The 22,684-nt window shown below is 44.9% G+C and overlaps 1 protein-coding gene across 1 annotated transcript; it reads right to left on the reverse strand.

Annotated features, from left to right (window-relative positions):
- Positions 1–16,959: 16,959 nt before the first annotated feature.
- LOC142257595 (olfactory receptor 5G3-like) lies at positions 16,960–17,919 on the reverse strand. The gene has a single exon (XM_075329733.1). The coding sequence runs from the start codon at positions 17,917–17,919 to the stop codon at positions 16,960–16,962; it is 960 nt and encodes a 319-aa protein (XP_075185848.1).
- Between the last annotated feature and the right edge of the window lie 4,765 nt (positions 17,920–22,684).

Here is a 22,684-nt window from a genome sequence, read left to right on the forward strand (position 1 = left end):
GAGAAAGCTATGTGGGGACCACGGGGGAACACTATTCTCCTTAAGGAGACTTTGCAAGCCAGTCTGGCTGCCAGGTAAGGGGACTTATAGCTGCAATGCCCCTCTGGGAAATATTCAAATTGTCTCTCCAGTAAAGGAGACAAACTCTAGCACAGCGCCACCTATTGGAAGTAGCGATCCTAAAAGTCACAAGTGGATTTTCAACAATCCATTGCAATATGACTCAGGATATATAAGCCAGATCAGAATCCCAATTTGCAGACACGGTGTTTCGGGGTGCTTGCCCCTCGTCAGTGCAAAGTATGGGGGTGTCTGATCTGGCTCATGAGAAAGCTATGTGGGGACCACGGGGGAACACTATTCTCTATTCTATTCTATTATTGTTATTGACTAAACACTTATTTTCCACCATAATTTGCAAAAAAATCTTGCCAAATCAGACAATGTGATTTTCTGGATTTGTTTTCTCATTTTGTCTTTCATAGTTGTGGTCACCTATGAGGTCAATTACAGGCCGACCTCATCTTTTTAAGTGGGAAAACTTGAACAATTGGTGACTGACTAAATACTTTTTTCCCCACTGTAACTTATAGCAAGAGTTCTGTAATATGTAGAAATTTCTGGAGATCATTCGAGAGAGATGGACTTGCAGATGACTAGCTCTCCAATAGTAGCTGGAGAGATAACCAGTAGATGGAGCCAAAATATTTCTTTAGTACCCAGCAAAGAAAGAAACCTTTTTTTACGGGACAGCTGGGAAGATTGTCTACGGTGTGCTTTTCAAAATGTGTGTCCTGAGGATAAAGGCAGTGTGAAAAATAGGAGACTAGACACACGTTGGGGCAAATTAGAAGCTTTGCAATACTTTCAATTTGCAGGAAATTCAATTTTTTTGGAAAAATCCAAGCAGCTAGGGAATTAAATTTCAAAAAGTTTTCTAATCTTTAGCAGTGTTTCACATTGGGTATCCAAACTTCAGCATTCAACTTTAAAGTGTCCTCGTCAACAATTTTTCTTTTTTCATGCTTCTTCCACGAGCAATAACTTTTTTTTTTTGCCATCCATATAGCCGGATGGGGGCTTGTGTTTTTCAAGAAGAGTTGTAATTTTGCAGCGTTTCTTCTGTGGTGCAGAAGATGCTGGTGCTGTGGTGTGGTAAAGTCCCCTAGGGGGGCAAGTTAAAATCAATCAAAATTGTAAAAAAAAGTTTGAAAAAATCTGAAAACCCCCCTAAAAGTTCAAATTACCCCATTTTGAAAATAAAATATTAAAAAAATACACATATTTGGTGTCACCGAGTTCAGCAATGCCCAATCTATCAAAATATTTCAGGTAATCTAATCAGCAAAGGGTGGGAAAAAATCAAAACGCCAGAATTACGTTTTTTGCAATAACAGGTTTACAAACTTCTGAATTTTTGTTCCCTACTTAGAATAAATCATATTATCTGGTTAGTTTTACCATATAGTGAACATGGTATATACTGTATATATAAAAGAAAAATAAATAAATAATGGAATTGCACCCTTTTTGCAATTTCACCGCACTTTGAATTTTTCCTGTTTTCCATTACGATATGGGGCAGAATGAATGGTGTTGTTCCTAAGTACAACTTGTCCTGAAAACAACAAGCCCTCATATGGCTATTTTAACGGAAAATATACAAAGGTTATGGCTCTTGGAAGAAGGGGAGGAAAAAACAAAATAAACATTGACCAGGGGTGTAGAGTTTAATGGTTAATTATTATTACAGTCTAATACTGTGGACTTCTAAGGCATGGTGACACCAAATATTTTAACTTTTTTAATTATTTTTTTAATAAGGGAATAGGGTTGTGATTTGAATTTTTATATTTTTTAAAACTTATTTTATTTTTAGTTTGTTTTTTAGTTCCCTTATGTGACTTGCACAGGTGGTTGTCTGATCACTTATACTATACAATGCAATACCACTTGTATTGTAGTATTGTGAGTGAAATACACTCCTTCTATGGCACTTGAGCTCCAAATGAATACGACTTGTTTTACGAGCACTCGGGAAATCAATACAGCACACAGCCTTGAACAGTGTACTTTGAGAATTCTGTTTTTTTAGCATGTGACCAGTTTAAATAGGGTCACAGATAGTGATGAGCGAGTATGCTTGTTACTACTCAGTACTTGCACGAGTATCACTGTACTCGGGCTACTCGGCGGGTACCGAGTAATTTCGCGATACTCGTGCTGTACTCGTGGTCTTCATCCCTGCATGTTGGCGCTCTTTTGAGAGCCAGCCCTCATGCAGAGATTGGCTGGCAGACCACTGCAATGCCACAGCCCTGTTAGTTGTGGAATTGCAGTGATTGGCCGGCCTGCACAGCGTGACCGAGCCTTTATACCAGCGGGCGCGCTGTGCTCTGCACACAGCCATCTCATATTCCCTGCTTTCCCCGCCCACAGGCGCCTATGATTGGTTGCAGTGAGACACGCCCCCACGCTGAGTGACAGGTGTCTCACTGCACCCAATCACAGCAGCCGGTGGGCGTGTCTATACTGTGCAGTAAAATAAATAAATAAATAATTAAAAAAAATGGCGTGCAGTCCCCCCCATTTTAATACCAGCCAGATAAAGCCATACAGCTGAAGGCTGGTATTCTCAGGATGGGGAGCCCCACGTTATGGGGAGACCACCAGCCTAACAATATCAGTCAGCAGCCGCCCAGAATTGCCGCATACATTATATGCGACAGTTCTGGGACTGTACCCGGCTCTTCCCGATTTACCCTAGTGCGTTGGCAAATCGGGGTAATAAGGAGTTAATGGCAGCCCATAGCTGCCACTAAATCCTAGATTAATCATGTCAGGCATCTCCCCGAGATTCCTTCCATGATTAATCTGTAAATTACAGTTAAAAAACACACACACCCGAAAAATCCTTTATTAGAAATAAAAAACAATAACAAAGTCCCTCATCACCAATTTATTAACCCCGACAAACCCTCCATGTCCGGCGTAATACACAGACCTCCAGCGTCGCGTCCAGCTCTGCTGCATGGAGGTGACAGGAGCAGCAGAATACACCGCCGCTCCGGTCAGCTTCACACAGCAACTGAGGTGAGTAGCGCGATCAGCTGCTGTCAGTCAGGTAACTCACGGCCACCACTGGATCCAGCGGTGGCCGCGATTAACCTCAGTGACAGCTCAGCTGATCGCTATACTCACCTCAGTTACTGCGTGGAGCGGCGGTGAGTAGTGCGATCAGCTGAGCTGTCACTGAGGTTACCCGCGGCCACCGCTGCATCCACCGCTGGATCCAGGTAACCTCAGTGACAGCTCAGCTGATCGCGATACTCACCTCAGTTGCTGCGTGGAGATGACCGGAGCGGCGGTGAGTAGTGCGATCAGCTGAGCTGTCACTGAGGTTACCCGCGGCCACTGCTGCATCCACCGCTGGATCCAGGTAACCTCAGTGACAGCTCAGCTGATCGCGTGGCTGTCTTCTGTTGCTGTGTGAAGCTGACAGGATCGGCGGTGTATTCTGCAGCTCCTGTCACCTTCATGCAGCACAGCTGGATGCGACGCTGGAGGACTGTGGAGTACGCCGGACATGGAGGGTTTGTCAGGGTTAATAAATTGGTGATGAGGGACTTTGTTAGTGTTTTTTATTTCTAATAATGGAGTTTTCGGGTGTGTGTGTTTTTTAACTGTAATTTACAGATTAATCATGGAAGGAATCTCGGGGAGATGCCTGACATGATTAATCTAGGATTTAGTGGCAGCTATGGGCTGCCATTAACTCCTTATTACCCCGATTTGCCAACGCACTAGGGTAAATCGGGAAGAGCCGGGTACAGTCCCAGAACTGTCGCATATAATGTATGCGGCAATTCTGGGCGGCTGCTGACTGATATTGTTAGGCTGGGGGGCTCCCCATAACGTGGAGCTCCCCATCCTGAGAATACCAGCCTTCAGCTGTATGGCTTTATCTGGCTGGTATTAAAATTGGGGGGACTGCACGCCGTTTTTTTTAATTATTTAATTATTTCACTGCACAGTATAGACACGCCCACCGGCTGCTGTGATTGGTTGCAGTGAGACACCTGTCACTCAGCGTGGGGGCATGTCTCACTGCAACCAATCATAGGCGCCGAAAAGCAGGAAAGCAGGGAATACGAGATTGTTTAATGAGCGGCCGTCTTTTTCAAAAGAGGAAAAGCCGCCGGAGTTTAGTGAACAGCTGTGCAGCGCCGCGCCGGGGATCGGTGAACGATAGAGTTGAGCGCGGATCTAGGTTCGTGGTTCTCCAGTTCGCGGCTCGAGTGATTTTGGGGGCTGTTCTAGATCGAACTAGAACTCGAGCTTTTTTGCAAAAGCTCGATAGTTCTAGATACGTTCGAGAACGGTTCTAGCAGCAAAAAGCAGGGCTTTTTACAGCTACAGTGTGCAGGAGCCATCGCTGGCAGCCTGCCACAAGCTGGTAACCAAGATAAACATCGGGTATCCAAGCAAAGTGCTTTGGTTAGTAACCCGATGTTTATCCTAGTTACGTGCAGGAAGCCCACACTTCCCCGCTCAGCTCGCTCCGCCCCCTCCTGCCCGCGGCATGTACACATACATACACACACACACACACACACACACACACTCTGCACACATGGTCCCGCTCGGCTTACCTGCGGTGATGAAGTCCCGCCATCCCGACCTCAGCGCTGTCACTGTCCTCCATGGCCGCCGCTTGTTACATCACCTCTCGCTTCCGACCTGAGACTGACTAGCGGTGACGTCACGGGCCTCTCGCGATACTTGGCTGTGAAGGTCATTGAACTCAGTGACAGGTGCTGTCAGTGTGCTGGAGATCAGCGCAGGTAATGTACCTCGCTGACAGCAGCACTTGTCATCCCCTGCAGTGACCTGGGCTGTCCCATTGATGTTAGCTCAGGTCACTGCACTGCTCTCCCATCCAATGGGGAACATTCTGCTCTTCATTGACTGGGACAGTGTGGATCGTCATGGCAACCCCTTGGATTACACCAGACCTGGATTTGTTTTTCTTTCTAATAAATTGGTTAAAGAGGGAATGTTTTGGGGAGTGTTTTTTCAAATAAAAATGTGTTTGTCGTCTATTTTTTTTATTACTGACTGGGTTGGTGATGTCGGGTATCTGATAGACGCCTGACCTCACCAACCCCAGGGCTTGATGCCAGGTGACATTACACATCTGGTATTAACCCCATATATTACCCCGTTTGCCACCGCACCAGGGCGCGGGATGAGCTGGGGCGAAGCACCAGGATTGGCGCATCTAATGGATGCGCCACTTCTGGGGCGGCTGCGGCCTGCTATTTTTAGGCTGGGGAGAGTCCAATAACCATGGACCTCCCTAGTCTAAGAATATCAGACCCCAGCTGTCTGCTTTACCTTGGCTGGTGATCCAATTTTGGGGGGACCCCTACGTGTTTTTTTTTTTTTTTAATTATTTATTTAATTTAAAATAACAGCGTGGGGTGCCCTCAGTTTTGGATTACCAGCCAAGGTGAGGTTGCCAGCTGTGGTCTGCAGGCTGCAGCCGTCTGCTTTACCCTAGCTGGCTACAAAACTAGGGGGAACCCTACGTCATTTTTTTTTTTTCATTTTTTTGGCTAAATACTAAGCTAAGCACCCCTTAGTGCCACATGAAAGGCACCAAAGGGTGCAAAATTACAAAATGCAGGAGAGTGGGACATTATGTGTCTTTCTGCCATTATAATGACAGAAAAGACTGATATGAAGTGCACAAGCACAAGAAAATCACCAGAGTGCTCTACGCTGTGATAAGCAGTAGAAAATGGCACTGGAGTGAACATGTGACCGCCTCATGTAGGATGAAGCTATGGATCTTGGGTAAATTTATGCATTTACCCTCCTTCAGTTTTTTTGCAGTACACAAAAAAAACGGAAGGCACACGGATGACAAACAGATGACATACGGACCGTCTACGGAACGGAAATGGATGCCACACGGATGCACCCGTGAAAAAAAACGGACTGTTTTTTGCAGACCGCAAAAATGGATCGGTCGTGTTAATGTAGCCTTATTCTGATCTGCCGTTTATAAACAGCAGGCAGAAATAAGTGAATAGCGCCCCCCGGCGTCAGAAAATCTCCGGGGTTTCAGGGCTAGCTGAGACCCTGGAGATCATGATTCAGGATGGTTTTTCCGGTCCCCGTTCACGTGATCACAGGTATACACCGTACACCGATGATCACGTTACAGTAAATGACAGCGCCGGTAAAAAATTATTTATCTCCCATCTGGCATGAACAAACACTTCTTCTCCACTTCTTCTCCACTTTTTCTCCACTTTTTCTCCACTTTTTCTCCACTCTTTCTCCATTTTTTTCTCCACTTTTTCTCCACTTTTTCTCCACTTTTTCTCCACCTTTTCTCCACTTTTTGTCCATTTTTTTCTCCACTTTTTCTCCACCTTATCTCCACTTTTTCTCCACTTTTTCTCCACTTTTTCTCCACTTTTACTCCACTTTTTCTCCACTTTTTCTCCACCTTTTCTCCACTTCTTCTCCACCTTTTCTCCACTTTTTCTCCACTTTTTCTCCACTTTTTCTCCACTTTTTCTTCACTTTTTCTCCACCTTTTCTCCACTTTTTCTCCACTTTTTCTCCACTTCTTCTCGATCTTTTCTCCACTTCTTCTCCACTTCTTCTCCACTTCTTCTCCAGTTTTTCTCCACTTTTTCTCCATTTTTTCTCCACTTTTTCTCCACTTTTTCTCCACTTTTTCTCCACCTTTTCTCCACTTTTTCTCCATTTTTTCTCCACTTTTTCTCCACTTTTTCTCCACTTTTTCTCCACTTTTTCTCCACTTTTTCTCCACTTTTTCTCCACTTTTTCTCCACTTTTTTTCCACTTCTTCTCCACTTCTTCTCCACTTCTTCTTCACTTTTTCTCCACTTTTTTTCCACTTTTTCTCCACTTTTTCTCCACCTTTTCTCCACTTTTTCTCCACTTTTTCTCCACCTTTTCTCCACTTCTTCTCCACTTCTTCTCCACTTCTTCTCCAGTTTTTCTCCACTTTTTCTCCACTCTTTCTCCATTTTTTCTCCACTTTTTCTCCACTTTTTCTCCACTTTTTCTGCACCTTTTCTCCACTTTTTGTCCATTTTTTCTCCACTTTTTCTCCACCTTTTCTCCACTTTTTCTCCACTTTTTCTCCACCTTTTCTCCACTTTTTCTCCACTTTTTCTGCACTTTTTCTCCACTTTTTCTCCACTTTTTCTCCACTTTTTCTCCACTTCTTCTCCACTTCTTCTCCACTTCTTCTCCAGTTTTTCTCCACTTTTTCTCCACCTTTTCTCCACTTTTTCTCCATTTTTTCTCCACTTTTTCTCCACTTTTTCTCCACTTTTTCTCCACTTTTTCTCCACTTCTTCTCCACTTCTTCTTCACTTTTTCTCCACTTTTTTTCCACTTTTTCTCCACTTTTTCTCCACCTTTTCTCCACTTTTTCTCCACTTTTTCTCCACCTTTTCTCCACTTCTTCTCCACCTTTTCTCCACTTTTTCTCCACTTTTTCTCCACTTTTTCTCCACTTTTTCTCCACTTCTTCTCCACTTCTTCTTCACTTTTTCTCCACTTTTTTTCCACTTTTTCTCCACTTTTTCTCCACTTTTTCTCCACCTTTTCTCCACTTTTTCTCCACTTTTTCTCCACCTTTTCTCCACTTCTTCTCCACTTCTTCTTCACTTTTTCTCCACTTTTTCTCCACTTTTTCTCCACTTTTTCTGCACCTTTTCTCCACTTTTTGTCCATTTTTTCTCCACTTTTTCTCCACCTTTTCTCCACTTTTTCTCCACTTTTTCTCCACCTTTTCTCCACTTTTTCTCCACTTTTTCTGCACTTTTTCTCCACTTTTTCTCCACTTTTTCTCCACTTCTTCTCCACTTCTTCTCCACTTCTTCTCCAGTTTTTCTCCACTTTTTCTCCACCTTTTCTCCACTTTTTCTCCATTTTTTCTCCACTTTTTCTCCACTTTTTCTCCACTTTTTCTCCACTTTTTCTCCACTTTTTCTCCACTTCTTCTTCACTTTTTCTCCACTTTTTTTCCACTTTTTCTCCACTTTTTCTCCACCTTTTCTCCACTTTTTCTCCACTTTTTCTCCACCTTTTCTCCACTTCTTCTCCACCTTTTCTCCACTTTTTCTCCACTTTTTCTCCACTTTTTCTCCACTTTTTCTCCACTTCTTCTCCACTTCTTCTTCACTTTTTCTCCACTTTTTTTCCACTTTTTCTCCACTTTTTCTCCACCTTTTCTCCACTTTTTCTCCACTTTTTCTCCACCTTTTCTCCACTTCTTCTCCACCTTTTCTCCACTTTTTCTCCACTTTTTCTCCACTTCTTCTCCACTTCTTCTCCACTTCTTCTCCAGTTTTTCTCCACTTTTTCTCAATTTTTTCTCCACTTTTTCTCCGTTCTTTCTCTATGGTCGGTCTACCCATTAGCTCTGCCATGCATAGTGTAGCTCTACACCTACTGCACATGTTACTTTATGATTGACATCTCTTTCGTACCAGAGCTGTCTAAGCCTACTCTGACCCCATATTTGTCATTACTATATTGTCCTTGTACTGTATTATGACAGTTGTATCATGTGTTTCATTTCTTGCTGTGTTGCAATTTTTTTGCTGCATCCCAATTGTACCTCTACATTGTTCGAGTTTATGTTATTGTTCTCTCACTCTTATGTGATACTGATTATTGTCATTTTTCATAATTACATGCAGATAAGTCCAATCTGACGAAGGCTCAGGCCGAAACGTCATTTGTAACTTGTTTTGGACAAAAACATATATGCTTATGAAAAATTTTTTTTTCTTAATACGGACCAATAAAGAGTGATTTTGCATTACTATCCATTGTGATTTACTGACTTAGTCTGGGAGATTTAGAGTGCCGAGGTTACTCACTAATTTTATCTATTATTACCTCTGAGCACCTATATACCAGTGAGCAGAGCTTCCTCTACAGTAGTTCTCCTGATTAGGCATGCCCTTACCTCATGAGCAGGGCATTGCAGCTTTGGTAGCAACCATTACGACATGGACTCTGCTGCTGTGGACCCGGGGAGAGTGAATGCAGATTCATTGCACCCACACTCCTCACATGAAGGGTCCGCACTCCTAGAAAATGGGGGATACGTTCCCTGAGTGTCTCCCCCCCATATTCTAGACGGTCCAGAGTCGTCGTGGGACCCCTTTATTTTTTTTTCTTACAATAAATTGGTGAAAGAGGAAATGTTTTGGGGACTGTTTTTTCAAATAAATTTCTTTTGTCGTTTTTTTTTTTTGTTAGTACTGACAGTTTATGATGTTGGGTATCTAAAAGACGCCATGACATCACAAACTGCTGGGCTTGATCTCAGGTGACTTTACAGCTAGTATCAACCCGATTTATTACCACGTTTGCCACTGCACCAGGGCACGGGATGAGCTGGGGGGAAGTGCCAGGATTGGCGCATCTAGTGGATGCGCCACGTCTGGGGTGCCTGCGGCCTGCTATTTTTAGGCTGTGAAGGCCCAATAACTATGGACCTTCCCACCCTGAGAATACCAGACCACAGCTGTCCGCTTTACCTTGGCTGGTGATCCAATTTGGGGGGGACCCTACTTTTTTTGTGTAATTATTAATATTTATAAAATAATTATAAAAAAAGAGCCTGGGGGACCTCCTCATTGGATCCCCAACCACGGTAAAGCTGCCAGCTGTGGTTTTCAGGCTACAGCCGTCTGCTTTACCCTAGCTGGCTATCAAAAATGGGGGGACCCAACGTCATTTTTTTTTTTAACTATTTTTTAAATAGAAAAAATTAATGGGCTTCCCTGTATTTTGATTGCCAACCAAGGTAACGGCAGGCAGATGGGGGTGGCAACCCATAGCTGTCTGCTTTATCTGCGCTGAGAATCAAGAATACCGTGGAGCGCTACGTCATTTTTTTTAAAGATTTATTTTTACAGCACTGTGATGTCCAGCAATCAAAATACAGGGAAGCCCATTTTGTTTTTAGTTATTTAAATAAATAATTAAAAAAAATATATAAGGGCTCCCGTTGCATTTTTTGTATTGCTAGTTAAGGGTAATCCAAGCAGCTACTGGCTGCTAACCCCCACTGCTTGGTGTTACCTTCACTGGCAATGGAAAATCCAGGGAAGCATTTTTTATTTTTTTTGCCAAAAAACTACAAAAAAAGGACGTGAGCTTCGCCATATTTTTGTATGCTAGCCAGGTATAGCAGGCAGGTGCTGGAAGAGTTGGATACAGCGCCAGAAGATGGCGCTTCTATGAAAATGCCATTTTCTGAGGCGGCTGCAGACTGCAATTCGCAGCAGTGGGGCCCAGAAAGCTCAGGCCAACCTGTGCTGCGGATTCCAATCCCCAGCTGCCTAGTTGTACCTGGCTGGACACAAAAATGGGGCGAAGTCTACGTCATTTGTTTTCTAATTATTTCATGAAATTCATGAAATAATAAAAAAAGGGCTTCTTTTTATTTTTGGTTCCCAGCCGGGTACAAATAGGCAACTGGGGGTTGGGGGAAGCCGTACCTGCCTGCTATACCTGGCTAGCATACAAAAATATGGCGAAGCCCACGTAATTTTTTCAGGGGGCAAAAAACTTCTGCATACAGTCCTGGATGGAGTATGCTGAGCCTTGTAGTTCTGCAGCTGCTGTCTGTCTGTATGGAGAAGAGCAGACAGCAGCTGCAGAACTACAAGGCTCAGCATACTCCATCCAGGACTGTATGCAGAAGTTTTTTGCCCATCAAAAAAATGACGTGGGCTTCGCCATATTTTTGTATGCTAGCCAGGTACAGCAGGCAGCCACGGGCTGCCTCCAACCCCCAGTTGCCTATTTGTACCCGTCTGGGAACCAAAAATATAGGGAAACCCGTTTTTTTTAATTATTTCACTTATTTCATGAAATAATTAAAAAACAAATGAAGTGGGCTTCGCCCCATTTTTGTGTCCAGCCAGGTACAGCTAGGTAGCTGGGGATTTGAATCCGCAGCACAGGTTAGCCCGAGGTTTCTGGGCGCCTCTGCTGCGAATTTCAGTCCGCAGCCGTCCCAGAAAATGGCGCTCTCATAGAAGCGCCATCATCTGGCGCTGTATCCAACTCTTCCAACAGCCCTGGAGCCGGGTGGCTTGTTGGGTAATCATGAGTTAATACTGGCTTTGTTTTACTAGCCAGTATTAAGCCAGAGATTCTTAATGTCAGGCACGTTTGACCCGGCCATTAAGAATCTCCAATAAAGGGTTAAAAAAAAGACACCACACAGAGAAAAAATACTTTAATAGAAATAAATACACAGACACATTAGAGACTCCATCTTTATTACCCCCTGTCAGCCCAATAAATCCCCAATAAACCAGCGCTGATAAGAGGTTTTTAATAGAGGCTTAAATTATAAGCAGCAATTTCAGCGTTCCAAGTGCCTTTAAATGAATTTGAAGAAACTGCACTTCAGGATTGTAGTGAGGATTGTAGTGAGGATGAGGTGCCCCAGCCCATCACTTGATGAGCTGGGGCACCTCATCCTCACTACAATCCTCACTAGTGTAGTAGTAGTGACGATTGTAGTGAGGATGAGGTGCCCCAGCCCATCACTTGATGGGCTGGGGCACCTCATCCTCACTACAATCCTCACTACAATCGGGAAGCAGCGTGCAGCCTTCACTCCGTGAGTGATCAGTGCTGCTAGCGGTAACAGCGGTAACGCTGACAGACGCGTTACCATAGCAACGGTGCTCCCGCAGCCGCGGTTAGCGGTGACGTCACCGCTAACTGCGTTGCTATGGCAACGGTGATCTCCGTTAATGACCGGCTGTGTCAGCCGGTCCCTAACGGAACGGGGAGTCGACCGTGTGCTAGAGGATATCGCCGGTACACGGCGATACACAAATGTGCACCGTGTACCGGAGAGATGCACTCGCAGGTCCTACATGATGCGTCATAGTCATGTGACCAGTCTGTAGCCAATGAGATAATAGCCACGTGACTGGTCACATGGCTATTTTGACGTCACGATAGGTCCTGCTTCTCTGCTGGCAGTGCCGGTCACCGGGAGGATTCAGCGATCATCGGATGGAATAGCGGCAGGAGACAGAGTGCAGAAGGGATCGCGGGGACCGGTAAGTGTTATGGCAATGTTTATTTACTGTATGTGTACATTTATAATGCGTTTTTATGTGTTTGTGATTGCCTCCCATTATAGCCTATTGGTTCGAGTTCGGTTCGTCGAACGTTCGACGAACCGAACTCGAACGGGAGCTCCGTTCGGCGAACCGACCTCGAGCCGAACCGCGACCGGTTCGCTCATCTCTAGTGAACGGTAAGTAAGAGAGAGGGGGGAGACTGACCGACAGACTGTGAGAGGGGGACAGACAAGACAGAGAGAGACAGACAGAGCGAGACCGACCGACGGGAGGTAGAATGAAAAAAAAAATGACCGACATCGCTAGTAAAAAGCACAAAACGTGCGTTTTGTACATCGGAGTGCCACACAATGTTTTACGTAAAATCTTTCATGTATTAATCTCAAAAAGTAACATACACCAGCTCTATCTCACTATTGGGTATGTGCCCTTAACATTTCCGCCATGAAAATTCATTTTGGTGTCATTTTGGAAGGTTTTCTGGTGAGTCCACAAAAATGGCGTAAAACTCGGACAAAATTGTTCACAGCTGTGACTTTTGAATGATAAATGCTTCAAGGGGTCTTCCCCATGCTGTTGCCATGTCATTTGAGCACTCTTCTGAGACTTTTCTGACATTTTTAGGGTTTCTACATGCTGCCGGGGGTCATTTCAGAAAACTACTCGGGTCTCCCATAGGATAACATTGGGCTCGGTGCTCGGGCCGAGTACACGAGTATCTTGGGATGCTCGGCCCGAGCCTCGAGCACCCGAGCTTTTTAGTACTCGCTCATCACTAGTCACAGACAAAAGACAAGGTCCCTCTGAACTATGGAACAATAGCGGCGTGAATAGGCATTTAAAACGTTCCCACCAATTGGTGTTACTTGATCACCGCAACATCATATAAGACAAGATAGATACTATGAGAACAAAATGGATTCTGTTCTCTCACAGTATATAGTAAAAGTATCAGTCTCCTTTGAATCTCAATATGTGGCTAAGCTTCATAGAAATGCCAAAATGGCAGTACTAGAGGCCTGTAGCAGCCTGATGGAGGACGGAATGCATGAATTGAAGACGTGCGTTTTCCATTGTCATAGATTGACAAATAGTTGACAGCCAATGACAGAGCTTAGCATGAGCCGTGGCTGTTAGACACAGATGTTGTTTATATAAGATAGTCTGGCGCCTGTGTATGGAGCTCTCCACAGATGATTATCCCTGCAATCATGCCCTTTTTTGTGATTTTGCACTAAAGGGTTAAAGGGAACCTTTTAGCATGTTTTTACATATGAAAAATGTGGAGTACCATCCTTTCAATAAAGATTATACCTTTTTTCTAGAGATATGATGTACCAGTCCTCTCAAATCCAGCATAAATACAATGTTCAAATCAGGCAGTAAGTGCATCAGGGGTGCACTTAGAAGAAATAGTCCATTTGTATTGACACAGCCACAGTGCATTTCCAGCCTGAATTACATGTCGCGGGCGGAGGAGGGGACGCTGCGCTCTCCCACTGCTCGGGTCCGGCCGCTGCTGCTGCGCTGCGGCTGCCGCTGCTGCTCGGTGGTGGCTCGAGCGGTGGGCCGGATCCCGGGGACTCGAGCGGCGTTCCTCGCCCGTGAGTGAAAAGGGGATTTTGATTGTGGGGGTTTTTATTATTGTCCGTGACGCCACCCACGGTTGTGGTGATATTGGTGACACCACCGCTGCTCTGGACGGGGATCCCGGGAGCAATGACAGGGAGCAGCTTTGTTGTTAGTTCTCCCCTCCGTGGGTAGGGGGTTGGTTGTCCCGGGGCCCGGTGATGGGGGTAGGGATGGATTCAGGCAGGTTACGGGGCCTGGTGAGGTGCAGGGTCGCGGGGGCAGCGCTGTGCCGCACGGCACGGTGGTACTCACTCAGCCAATGATGAGGACACAGTTCTCGGTAAAACACACGGCTGGATGGACCGGTCCCACAGACGGCTGCGGTGTTGTTTTCTCCCGGCAGGTTGATGGTGACTGCCTTTCCCTGCACCTAGATACGGTAGATGGATCCAATGGGTTCCCACCGGTAACCCGCTCCCCGGCTTGGATATGGGCCGGAGGAGCCCCTTTTGCCCGCAGGCTCTGGCACTGAGAAACAGTTGCCTTGGCGGTGGCGGTGACTCCCTCACTTGGTTGGACTGTTGCCTTCTGTCGGGACTTGGCTGTTGGGAAACCCAGGAGGTTCCCTTCACTAACGAATTCGGCAAATTCACGGCGACTCCTAGCCTTGCCGGGGTCCGTAAGCCCCTGCCAGATGGTGCTGGCCTCTCTTTGCATACCGGTCCGGTACCGCCGGGCCACCGCCCGTCCACGGTCCTTACGGTAGACTGCAATCGGCCACTCCTGCAGACGGTCACCACCATCTGCCAACCTTGCTGATCTGTCCGGGCCACACACCCGGAACAACTTCAGTTTGCTCCACTACTACTTCACTTCCTCTCACTTTCCACTCTCAAACTGACCTGTCTGTTTTCCCTCCTCCAGGACTGTGAACTCCTCGGTGGGCGGGACCAACCGCCTGGCCCACCCCCTGGTGTGGACATCAGCCCTTGGAGGAAGGCAACAAGGGTTTTGTGTTTGACTTTGGTGTGCCTGCTGGGAGTGTGGGGTGTGTGGATGTTGTGCTCTGTGGCCCCTGGCTTGTCCAGGGCGCCACATACATATAATTTGACTGAATTTCTTATGACTGGTACATCAGATCTCTACAAAAAAAATTGTATTTTTTTGGGGTAGGGGCCAAGACTTAGGACTTTTTCACAATGCGTTCTGGCCTCCTTTCAGTGGTCCCGTTGGGGCTTCCATCCAAATCCCCCGCAAAACGGGTTTCGGACATATGTGCCAACGGAGCCATTGACTTTAATGGTGCAGATGCAGTCATCGTTTGCTCTGTCGTGCACCATTTTCGGGTGTATACGCTTGCTGGAGGCGCACACCCAGACGCAGTCTACTACAGTCCCCACAGCCTAATGTCAGGTTTTCCATGCCCCTTTTTTTGTCTTCTTACGTCACGTGAGTCCTCTTGAGCTTGTTTCACTTTGAAAAGTCTTCTGGTGTCTCTACACACCATGCTATCACTTTGTATGTTGAGATGTCAAGGCTTTACGATGTGTCTAGTCAGTTATGACAGAATATAGACAAATCGGGGAGACAAATAGCGCAAGAATATGGTCTTACCTAGGATGATCATTGTGATTGTCCTGATGTAGGAGTTGTTTTGACTCTGAAACGCGTTGACAATAAATCAATATCCAGGATCTGTTCTTCTTGGTCTTCATTCCTACGTCAGCGTGGATTAACCCATTCTCTTCAGTTGTTCAGTAGTCAGTTGTGATGACATGGTGCACAGCGATGTCAATAGCCTACTTATTGCCTGAAGTCTAAAAGCAGAGTGAAGCAGGCTGAAAACGATGTGCCTGACTCAGAAAAGAAAAGATGTAGAGAACCAGACCGGGGACTGCAGAAGTATTACATTGTTTAAAACCCCTTTAAAAGTACTATTTGATTCAATAAAATGTCGAGCAACTAGCCACTACTTTGCTAAGGTTGAGGTGATCAAATTTAGAAAAAAATTTGGAAAATTGGAGAATTCATTTCTACTCAAACAAATTCTCTCATCTCTAAGAAAGACTGATGCTAGAAATTAATACCTAAATGAATATAATCAACTCCCACATCTGAAATTGGGCATTTTTCTGGGTGCATGGAGGGTTATGATCACCTTTCCAATGGTATAAGTAAAATGATCTAGTTGGTGAAAACAATTAAAAACTTTTTTCATAAGCAGTGAAAAAAACATCAAATTCGCAATCACTTGACATATTTCGACCAATTCTTTATTAAGCCAAAGATACTTAAGAGCTTGCCAAAAAACCTCTTTGGTTGAAATATATTGCCTCTTCTGGGAGTGGTTTTTTTGTAAGTTTTCACCAACTGGATATATTGGACTAATTTGCTCATACACAAAATAAAATCTAGTGTTTCTCAGGCTTTTGTAGGCTTTTATTTTTAATTTATTTTACTTGCTTAACAATGCCATTCATTTTTACAGAAATCATCATCACTGTCCCCATTGGGGCTCACAATATAAATTTGCTATCATTATTTATCAATTTCTTCATCCACTTAATTACCAGGATTTTTTTCATTTTATTTTGTGCTTTCAATTTTTTTCCTCCCCTTTTTTAAAAAGCCATAACTATTTTTTATTTTTGCTTAATTTATTTATTTTTTTCAGTTCTTTATTTTTAATGAAAAAAATAGGAATGATTCATATTATTAGGTTTATTTCATTTCTTCATATTTTTTATAAATTTAATTTTTTACTTTTCACAGTAATTAGTAAATACAAATGTTCTCCCGAATCCGACATTGTTTTTCTTTTGGTTTTTGGTACCTCTCTGTTCCCAACATAGGGTTCCATTTTCCGTAAACATAATGCTGCTCTTTTTATGCAAGTGGGTGTGGTCTTCCACTCTACTCTGTGGGAAATGTCATAAGGACCACACCCAGTTGGCTAAGAAGACTAGATTTATATACAAGAAACAAAAGATGATATCTCAGGACTAGAGAGGCAGAGAATCAAAAGAAAAAGAACACTAAATTCTGGAGAAAAGTGATATTTACACCTGGAAAATAGTATTTATGGCAAGTGTCAAGTCTACTTTAAGGTCAAGCCCAAAATTGGCACTGAGCATGCGGCATGGAAGGAAAGATGAGGTTCACACATTTAAAAACCCCTATTTTTCTACCTTTAAGTGCCACAGTATTACAATTTTTGCAAAAAATAATTCAATTGAAGAACATCTTGGATTAGATTCTTTCTTACGGTGTCTTTGACATCTTTATTTCTGACACTGTAGATGATGGGGTTCAGCATCGGTGTCACAGCTGAGTAGAGGATGGAAACAGTCCTGTCCATGTCTGGAGAAGAACGGGAAGGTGGCCGTAAATACAGAATCATAATGGTCCCATAGTAAAAAGTCACCACAATAATGTGGGAGGCACATGTGGACAGAGCTTTATACCTCCCATCAGAAGAATTGATCTTCAAGATGGTGGACAGAATATGAAAATATGAAACCAAAATCAAGAGAAAGTTGAAGCTAACTATCATCCCTGCTGTAATATACATTGAGAGTTCATGGGGCCACGTGTCACTGCAGGATATTTGCAAAAAAGGAGGTACCTCGCAAAAGAAGTGGTTGACGTGATTGGAACGGCAGAAGGAGATCTGGAAGGTGTAGATCACTTGTATAGTAGAGTTTATGAAGCATGAAGTCCATGATGCAGTGGCCAGACTCATACACAACTTTCTGCTCATGATAGTGTTGTAGTGCAGTGGCTTACAGATGGCAGCAAATCTGTCGTAAGCCATGACGGTAAGTAGCAAACACTCCGTAGACCCAAAAGCCAAGTGTAAGTGCATCTGGATGGCACATTCCAGTAGAGAAATGCTCCTGTCTGTAGATAATGTGTTCTTTAGAATCTTAGGGACTACTGTGGTGGAGAAGCAAATATCAATGAAGGAGAGATTAGTTAAAAAAAAGTACATGGGAGTGTTGAGCTTTGGATTAATAGTTACCACTATGATTAGTAGAAGATTTGCTAACACCGTTATCAGGTAGATCGACAAAAATGCAAGGAAGCCAATAACCTTCAAATAAGGAATATCGGACAAACCGAGGAGAATAAATCTGGTCGCAGAGGATTGGTTGAATGGGTCCATAACATGTAAACAAGAACCTGCCATGGACAACAGGATAAAAATGGAAGATTACTTTTTGAGTTAACCAACTCTTCTTACCAGATCTAAGGATAAAAAACTGTGCATTGTCTAATCCTATCGTAAAATTGCATCTATGGTTAACTTTGAGAATATTTCCCAAACATTGTACTCATAAGGTTCTTAGGACTTTTTTTTCTGTGAGATCTTTTCTTGGAAATTGTTCCAGTGTGTGTAAATGATTAAATAGTTTGACATACCGTATTTTTCGCTTTATAAGACGCACCTGATTATAAGACGCACCCCCAAATTTGGTGAAGGAAAAGAGAATTTTTTTATGTTAAATGGGGTCCATCTTATAATGCCAGTGTCCCTCTAACAAATTATATAGGGTATATGTCCCTCATAGCCCGCCCATCCTAAAATTAGCCTCCTTAATCTGGATATGGCCCCCTTATATTGAATATAGCCCCCTTGTGATGGCACACATTCCCCTGTGCTGCCTATGGCCCCCTATGGATTGCACACGTTCCCCTGTGTTGCCTATGGTCCCCTATGGATTGCATATGTTCCCCTGTGCTGCCTATGGCCCCCTATGGATTGCACACGTTCCCCTGTGGTAGATATCGCCCCCATGGTGCTGCCCATGGCCCCTATATAGATCACACAACTCCCCCTGTGTTAGATATCGCCCCCATGGTGCTGCCCATAGTAAAATAAAACACTCTTTCCTTACCTCCTCCAGCGCCGATCTCCCTCCTGTCTCCCTCCGTGCTTCTCTTCTTCCACTTCCTCGTTCTTGGTGCCGGTCATGTGATCGGCACAGCAGAGTGAGATCTCTGCGTGCCTGATCACAGTGGAAGCAGGGACACTGGGGAGAAACGCTGGAGGGGGTAAGTAAAGATTTTTTATTTTAGAATGAGCAGCAGCCTGGGGGCCAAATCTAACACAGGGGGGGCATGTGCCATCACAGGGGGCGCAGAGACATATAATATGCTCCGCTGCCACAGCCCCCCACTGCGATGCGATTTCAGCACCACCGGAGATGGACAGCGGCTGTGCATATTATATGAGCGGGAGCAAGAGATCAAACGCTGCCGCCACAGCGTTCACCTGCCCCCACCCCCCCTGGACCTTGCAGTGTATACATATATATACATATATATATATATATATATACACACCCCCTCCCCGTATATTCGTCTTATAAGACGCACCCCCTACTTTCCCCCAAAATTTGGGGGAACAAAAGTGCGTCTTATAAAGCGAAAAATACGGTATATGAAAAGATTTATGGATGTGGAAACTTTTGAGACATGTCTACTTATGTATGTTAGATCGTTAAAAATATTTATTACAAAATTTACACCGTTTAGCTTGTACAGATTCTTAAAAAAAAAAAAAAAAAAGAAAAAATATCAGCAGAGAGCAGAGAGATAGGATCCAAAATATGGATGAGTCAATTGAATGTTATATCTCTCCACAGTGTGTCCACCCATATATAGGTATAGTAAAGTAGCCACCTTGCATACAGAAATGCTATGATATGAAACCCATGACTAGAGATAAGCGAACCGGTCGCGGTTCGGCTTGAGGTCGGTTCGCCGAACGGAGGTCCCGTTCGAGTTTGGTTCGTCGAACGTTCGACGAACTGAACTCGAACTGCATAGAAAACAATGGCAAGCAATCACAAACACAAAAAAACACCTAGAAAACACCCTCAAAGGTGTCCAAAAGGTGATAAACAACTCACAACACAACACAAACACATGGGAAAGTGACAAGGACATATACTCATGCGAAAACAAAAGAGCTGGACAAGGAAAAAGAGGAGGAGACACAGATATATGAGTATATGCAAGGAAACATCGATGCCATTACTGTGCAACTTGAGCCCTGCTCATTTTAGGCTTCCAATCTGGATAAATTGCCTGAGCTTGCCACGTACGCCTTGGGGATCTTGTCGTGTCCTGCAGCCAGCGTTCTCTCGGAACCTGTCTTCAGTGCTGCTGGGGGTCTGCTGGCAGATAAGCACACGTGTCTGTCCCCTGACAATGTGGACATGGCCCTCAGAGGACTTTTCTTCCCCTGGGTCAGCCAGGGGACGGGAAAGGCACGTGTATTTTTGAGAGTGCTTCATGCAAAGCATCTGTTTCATTTTGAAAAGGGGGATCAATAGATGCTAGTCAAGTGGGGTGTGTGTGGCCCAATTAGTGGCAACGAGGGAGACTGTGGTTGGAGTCCCCTCGCTGTGTTTCTAAAAGAACCAAGATGAACAAGTCATGGCTCTCAGAGGACTTTTCTTCCCCTGGGTCATCCAGGGGACGGCAAAGACACGCGTATTTTTGAGAGTGCTTCATGAAAAGTATCTTTTTCTTTTTCAAAAGGGGGGTCAAGTGATGCCAGTCAAGTGGGGTGTGTGTGGCCCAATTAGTGGCAATGAGGGAGACTGTGGTTGGAGTCCCCTCGCTGTGTTTCTAAAAGAACCAAGATGAACAAGTCATGGCTCTCAGAGGACTTTTCTTCCCCTGGGTCATCCAGGGGACGGGAAAGACACGCGTATTTTTGAGAGTGCTTCATGCAAAGCATCTTTTTCTTTTTCAAAAGGGGGGTCAAGTGATGCCAGTCAAGTGGGGTGTGTGTGGCCCAATTAGTGGCAACGAGGGAGACTGTGGTTGGAGTCCCCTCGCTGTGTTTCTAAAAGAACCAAGATGAACAAGTCATGGCTCTCAGAGGACTTTTCTTCCCCTGGATCATCCAGGGGACGGGAAAGACACGCGTATTTTTGAGAGTGCTTCATGCAAAGTATCTTTTTCTTTTTCAAAAGGGGGGTCAAGTGATGCCAGTCAAGTGGGGTGTGTGTGGCCCAATTAGTGGCAACGAGGAAGACTGTGGTTGGAGTCCCCTCGCTGTGTTTCTAAAAGAACCAAGATGAACAAGTCATGGCTCTCAGAGGACTTTTCTTCCCCTGGGTCATCCAGGGGACGGGAAAGACACGCGTATTTTTGAGAGTGCTTCATGCAAAGCATCTTTTTCAAAAGGGGGGTCAAGTGATGCCAGTCAAGTGGGGTGTGTGTGGCCCAATTAGTGGCAACGAGGAAGACTGTGGTTGGAGTCCCCTCGCTGTGTTTCTAAAAGAACCAAGATGAACAAGTCATGGCTCTCAGAGGACTTTTCTTCCCCTGGGTCATCCAGGGGACGGGAAAGACACGCGTATTTTTGAGAGTGCTTCATGCAAAGCATCTTTTTCTTTTTCAAAAGGGGGGTCAAGTGATGCCAGTCAAGTGGGGTGTGTGTGGCCCAATTAGTGGCAACGAGGAAGACTGTGGTTGGAGTCCCCTCGCTGTGTTTCTAAAAGAACCAAGATGAACAAGTCATGGCTCTCAGAGGACTTTTCTTCCCCTGGGTCATCCAGGGGACAGGAAAGACACGCGTATTTTTGAGAGTGCTTCATGCAAAGCATCTTTTTCTTTTTCAAAAGGGGGGTCAAGTGATGCCAGTCAAGTGGGGTGTGTGTGGCCCAATTAGTGGCAACGAGGAAGACTGTGGTTGGAGACCCCTCGCTGTGTTTCTAAAAGAACCAAGATGAACAAGTCATGGCTCTCAGAGGACTTTTCTTCCCCTGGGTCATCCAGGGGACGGGAAAGACACGCGTATTTTTGAGAGTGCTTCATGCAAAGCATCTTTTTCTTTTTCAAAAGGGGGGTCAAGTGATGCCAGTCAAGTGGGGTGTGTGTGGCCCAATTAGTGGCAACGAGGAAGACTGTGGTTGGAGACCCCTCGCTGTGTTTCTAAAAGAACCAAGATGAACAAGTCATGGCTCTCAGAGGACTTTTCTTCCCCTGGGTCATCAAGGGGACAGGAAAGACACGCGTATTTTTGAGAGTGCTTCATGCAAAGCATCTTTTTCTTTTTCAAAAGGGGGTCAACTGATGCCAGTCAAGTGGGGTGTGTGTGGCCCAATTAGTGGCAACGAGGGAGACTGTGGTTGGAGTCCCCTCGCTGTGTTTCTAAAAGAACCAAGATGAACAAGTCATGGCTCTCAGAGGACTTTTCTTCCCCTGGGTCATCCAGGGGACAGGAAAGACACGCGTATTTTTGAGAGTGCTTCATGCAAAGCATCTTTTTCTTTTTCAAAAGGGGGGTCAAGTGATGCCAGTCAAGTGGGGTGTGTGTGGCCCAATTAGTGGCAACGAGGAAGACTGTGGTTGGAGACCCCTCGCTGTGTTTCTAAAAGAACCAAGATGAACAAGTCATGGCTCTCAGAGGACTTTTCTTCCCCTGGGTCATCCAGGGGACGGGAAAGACACGCGTATTTTTGAGAGTGCTTCATGCAAAGCATCTTTTTCAAAAGGGGGGTCAAGTGATGCCAGTCAAGTGGGGTGTGTGTGGCCCAATTAGTGGCAACGAGGAAGACTGTGGTTGGAGTCCCCTCGCTGTGTTTCTAAAAGAACCAAGATGAACAAGTCATGGCTCTCAGAGGACTTTTCTTCCCCTGGGTCATCCAGGGGACGGGAAAGACACGCGTATTTTTGAGAGTGCTTCATGCAAAGCATCTTTTTCTTTTTCAAAAGGGGGGTCAAGTGATGCCAGTCAAGTGGGGTGTGTGTGGCCCAATTAGTGGCAACGAGGAAGACTGTGGTTGGAGTCCCCTCGCTGTGTTTCTAAAAGAACCAAGATGAACAAGTCATGGCTCTCAGAGGACTTTTCTTCCCCTGGGTCATCCAGGGGACAGGAAAGACACGCGTATTTTTGAGAGTGCTTCATG

The sequence above is a fragment of the Anomaloglossus baeobatrachus genome, chromosome 12, assembly GCF_048569485.1.
Source record: "Anomaloglossus baeobatrachus isolate aAnoBae1 chromosome 12, aAnoBae1.hap1, whole genome shotgun sequence".
Classification (NCBI taxonomy): Eukaryota; Metazoa; Chordata; class Amphibia; order Anura; family Aromobatidae; genus Anomaloglossus; species Anomaloglossus baeobatrachus.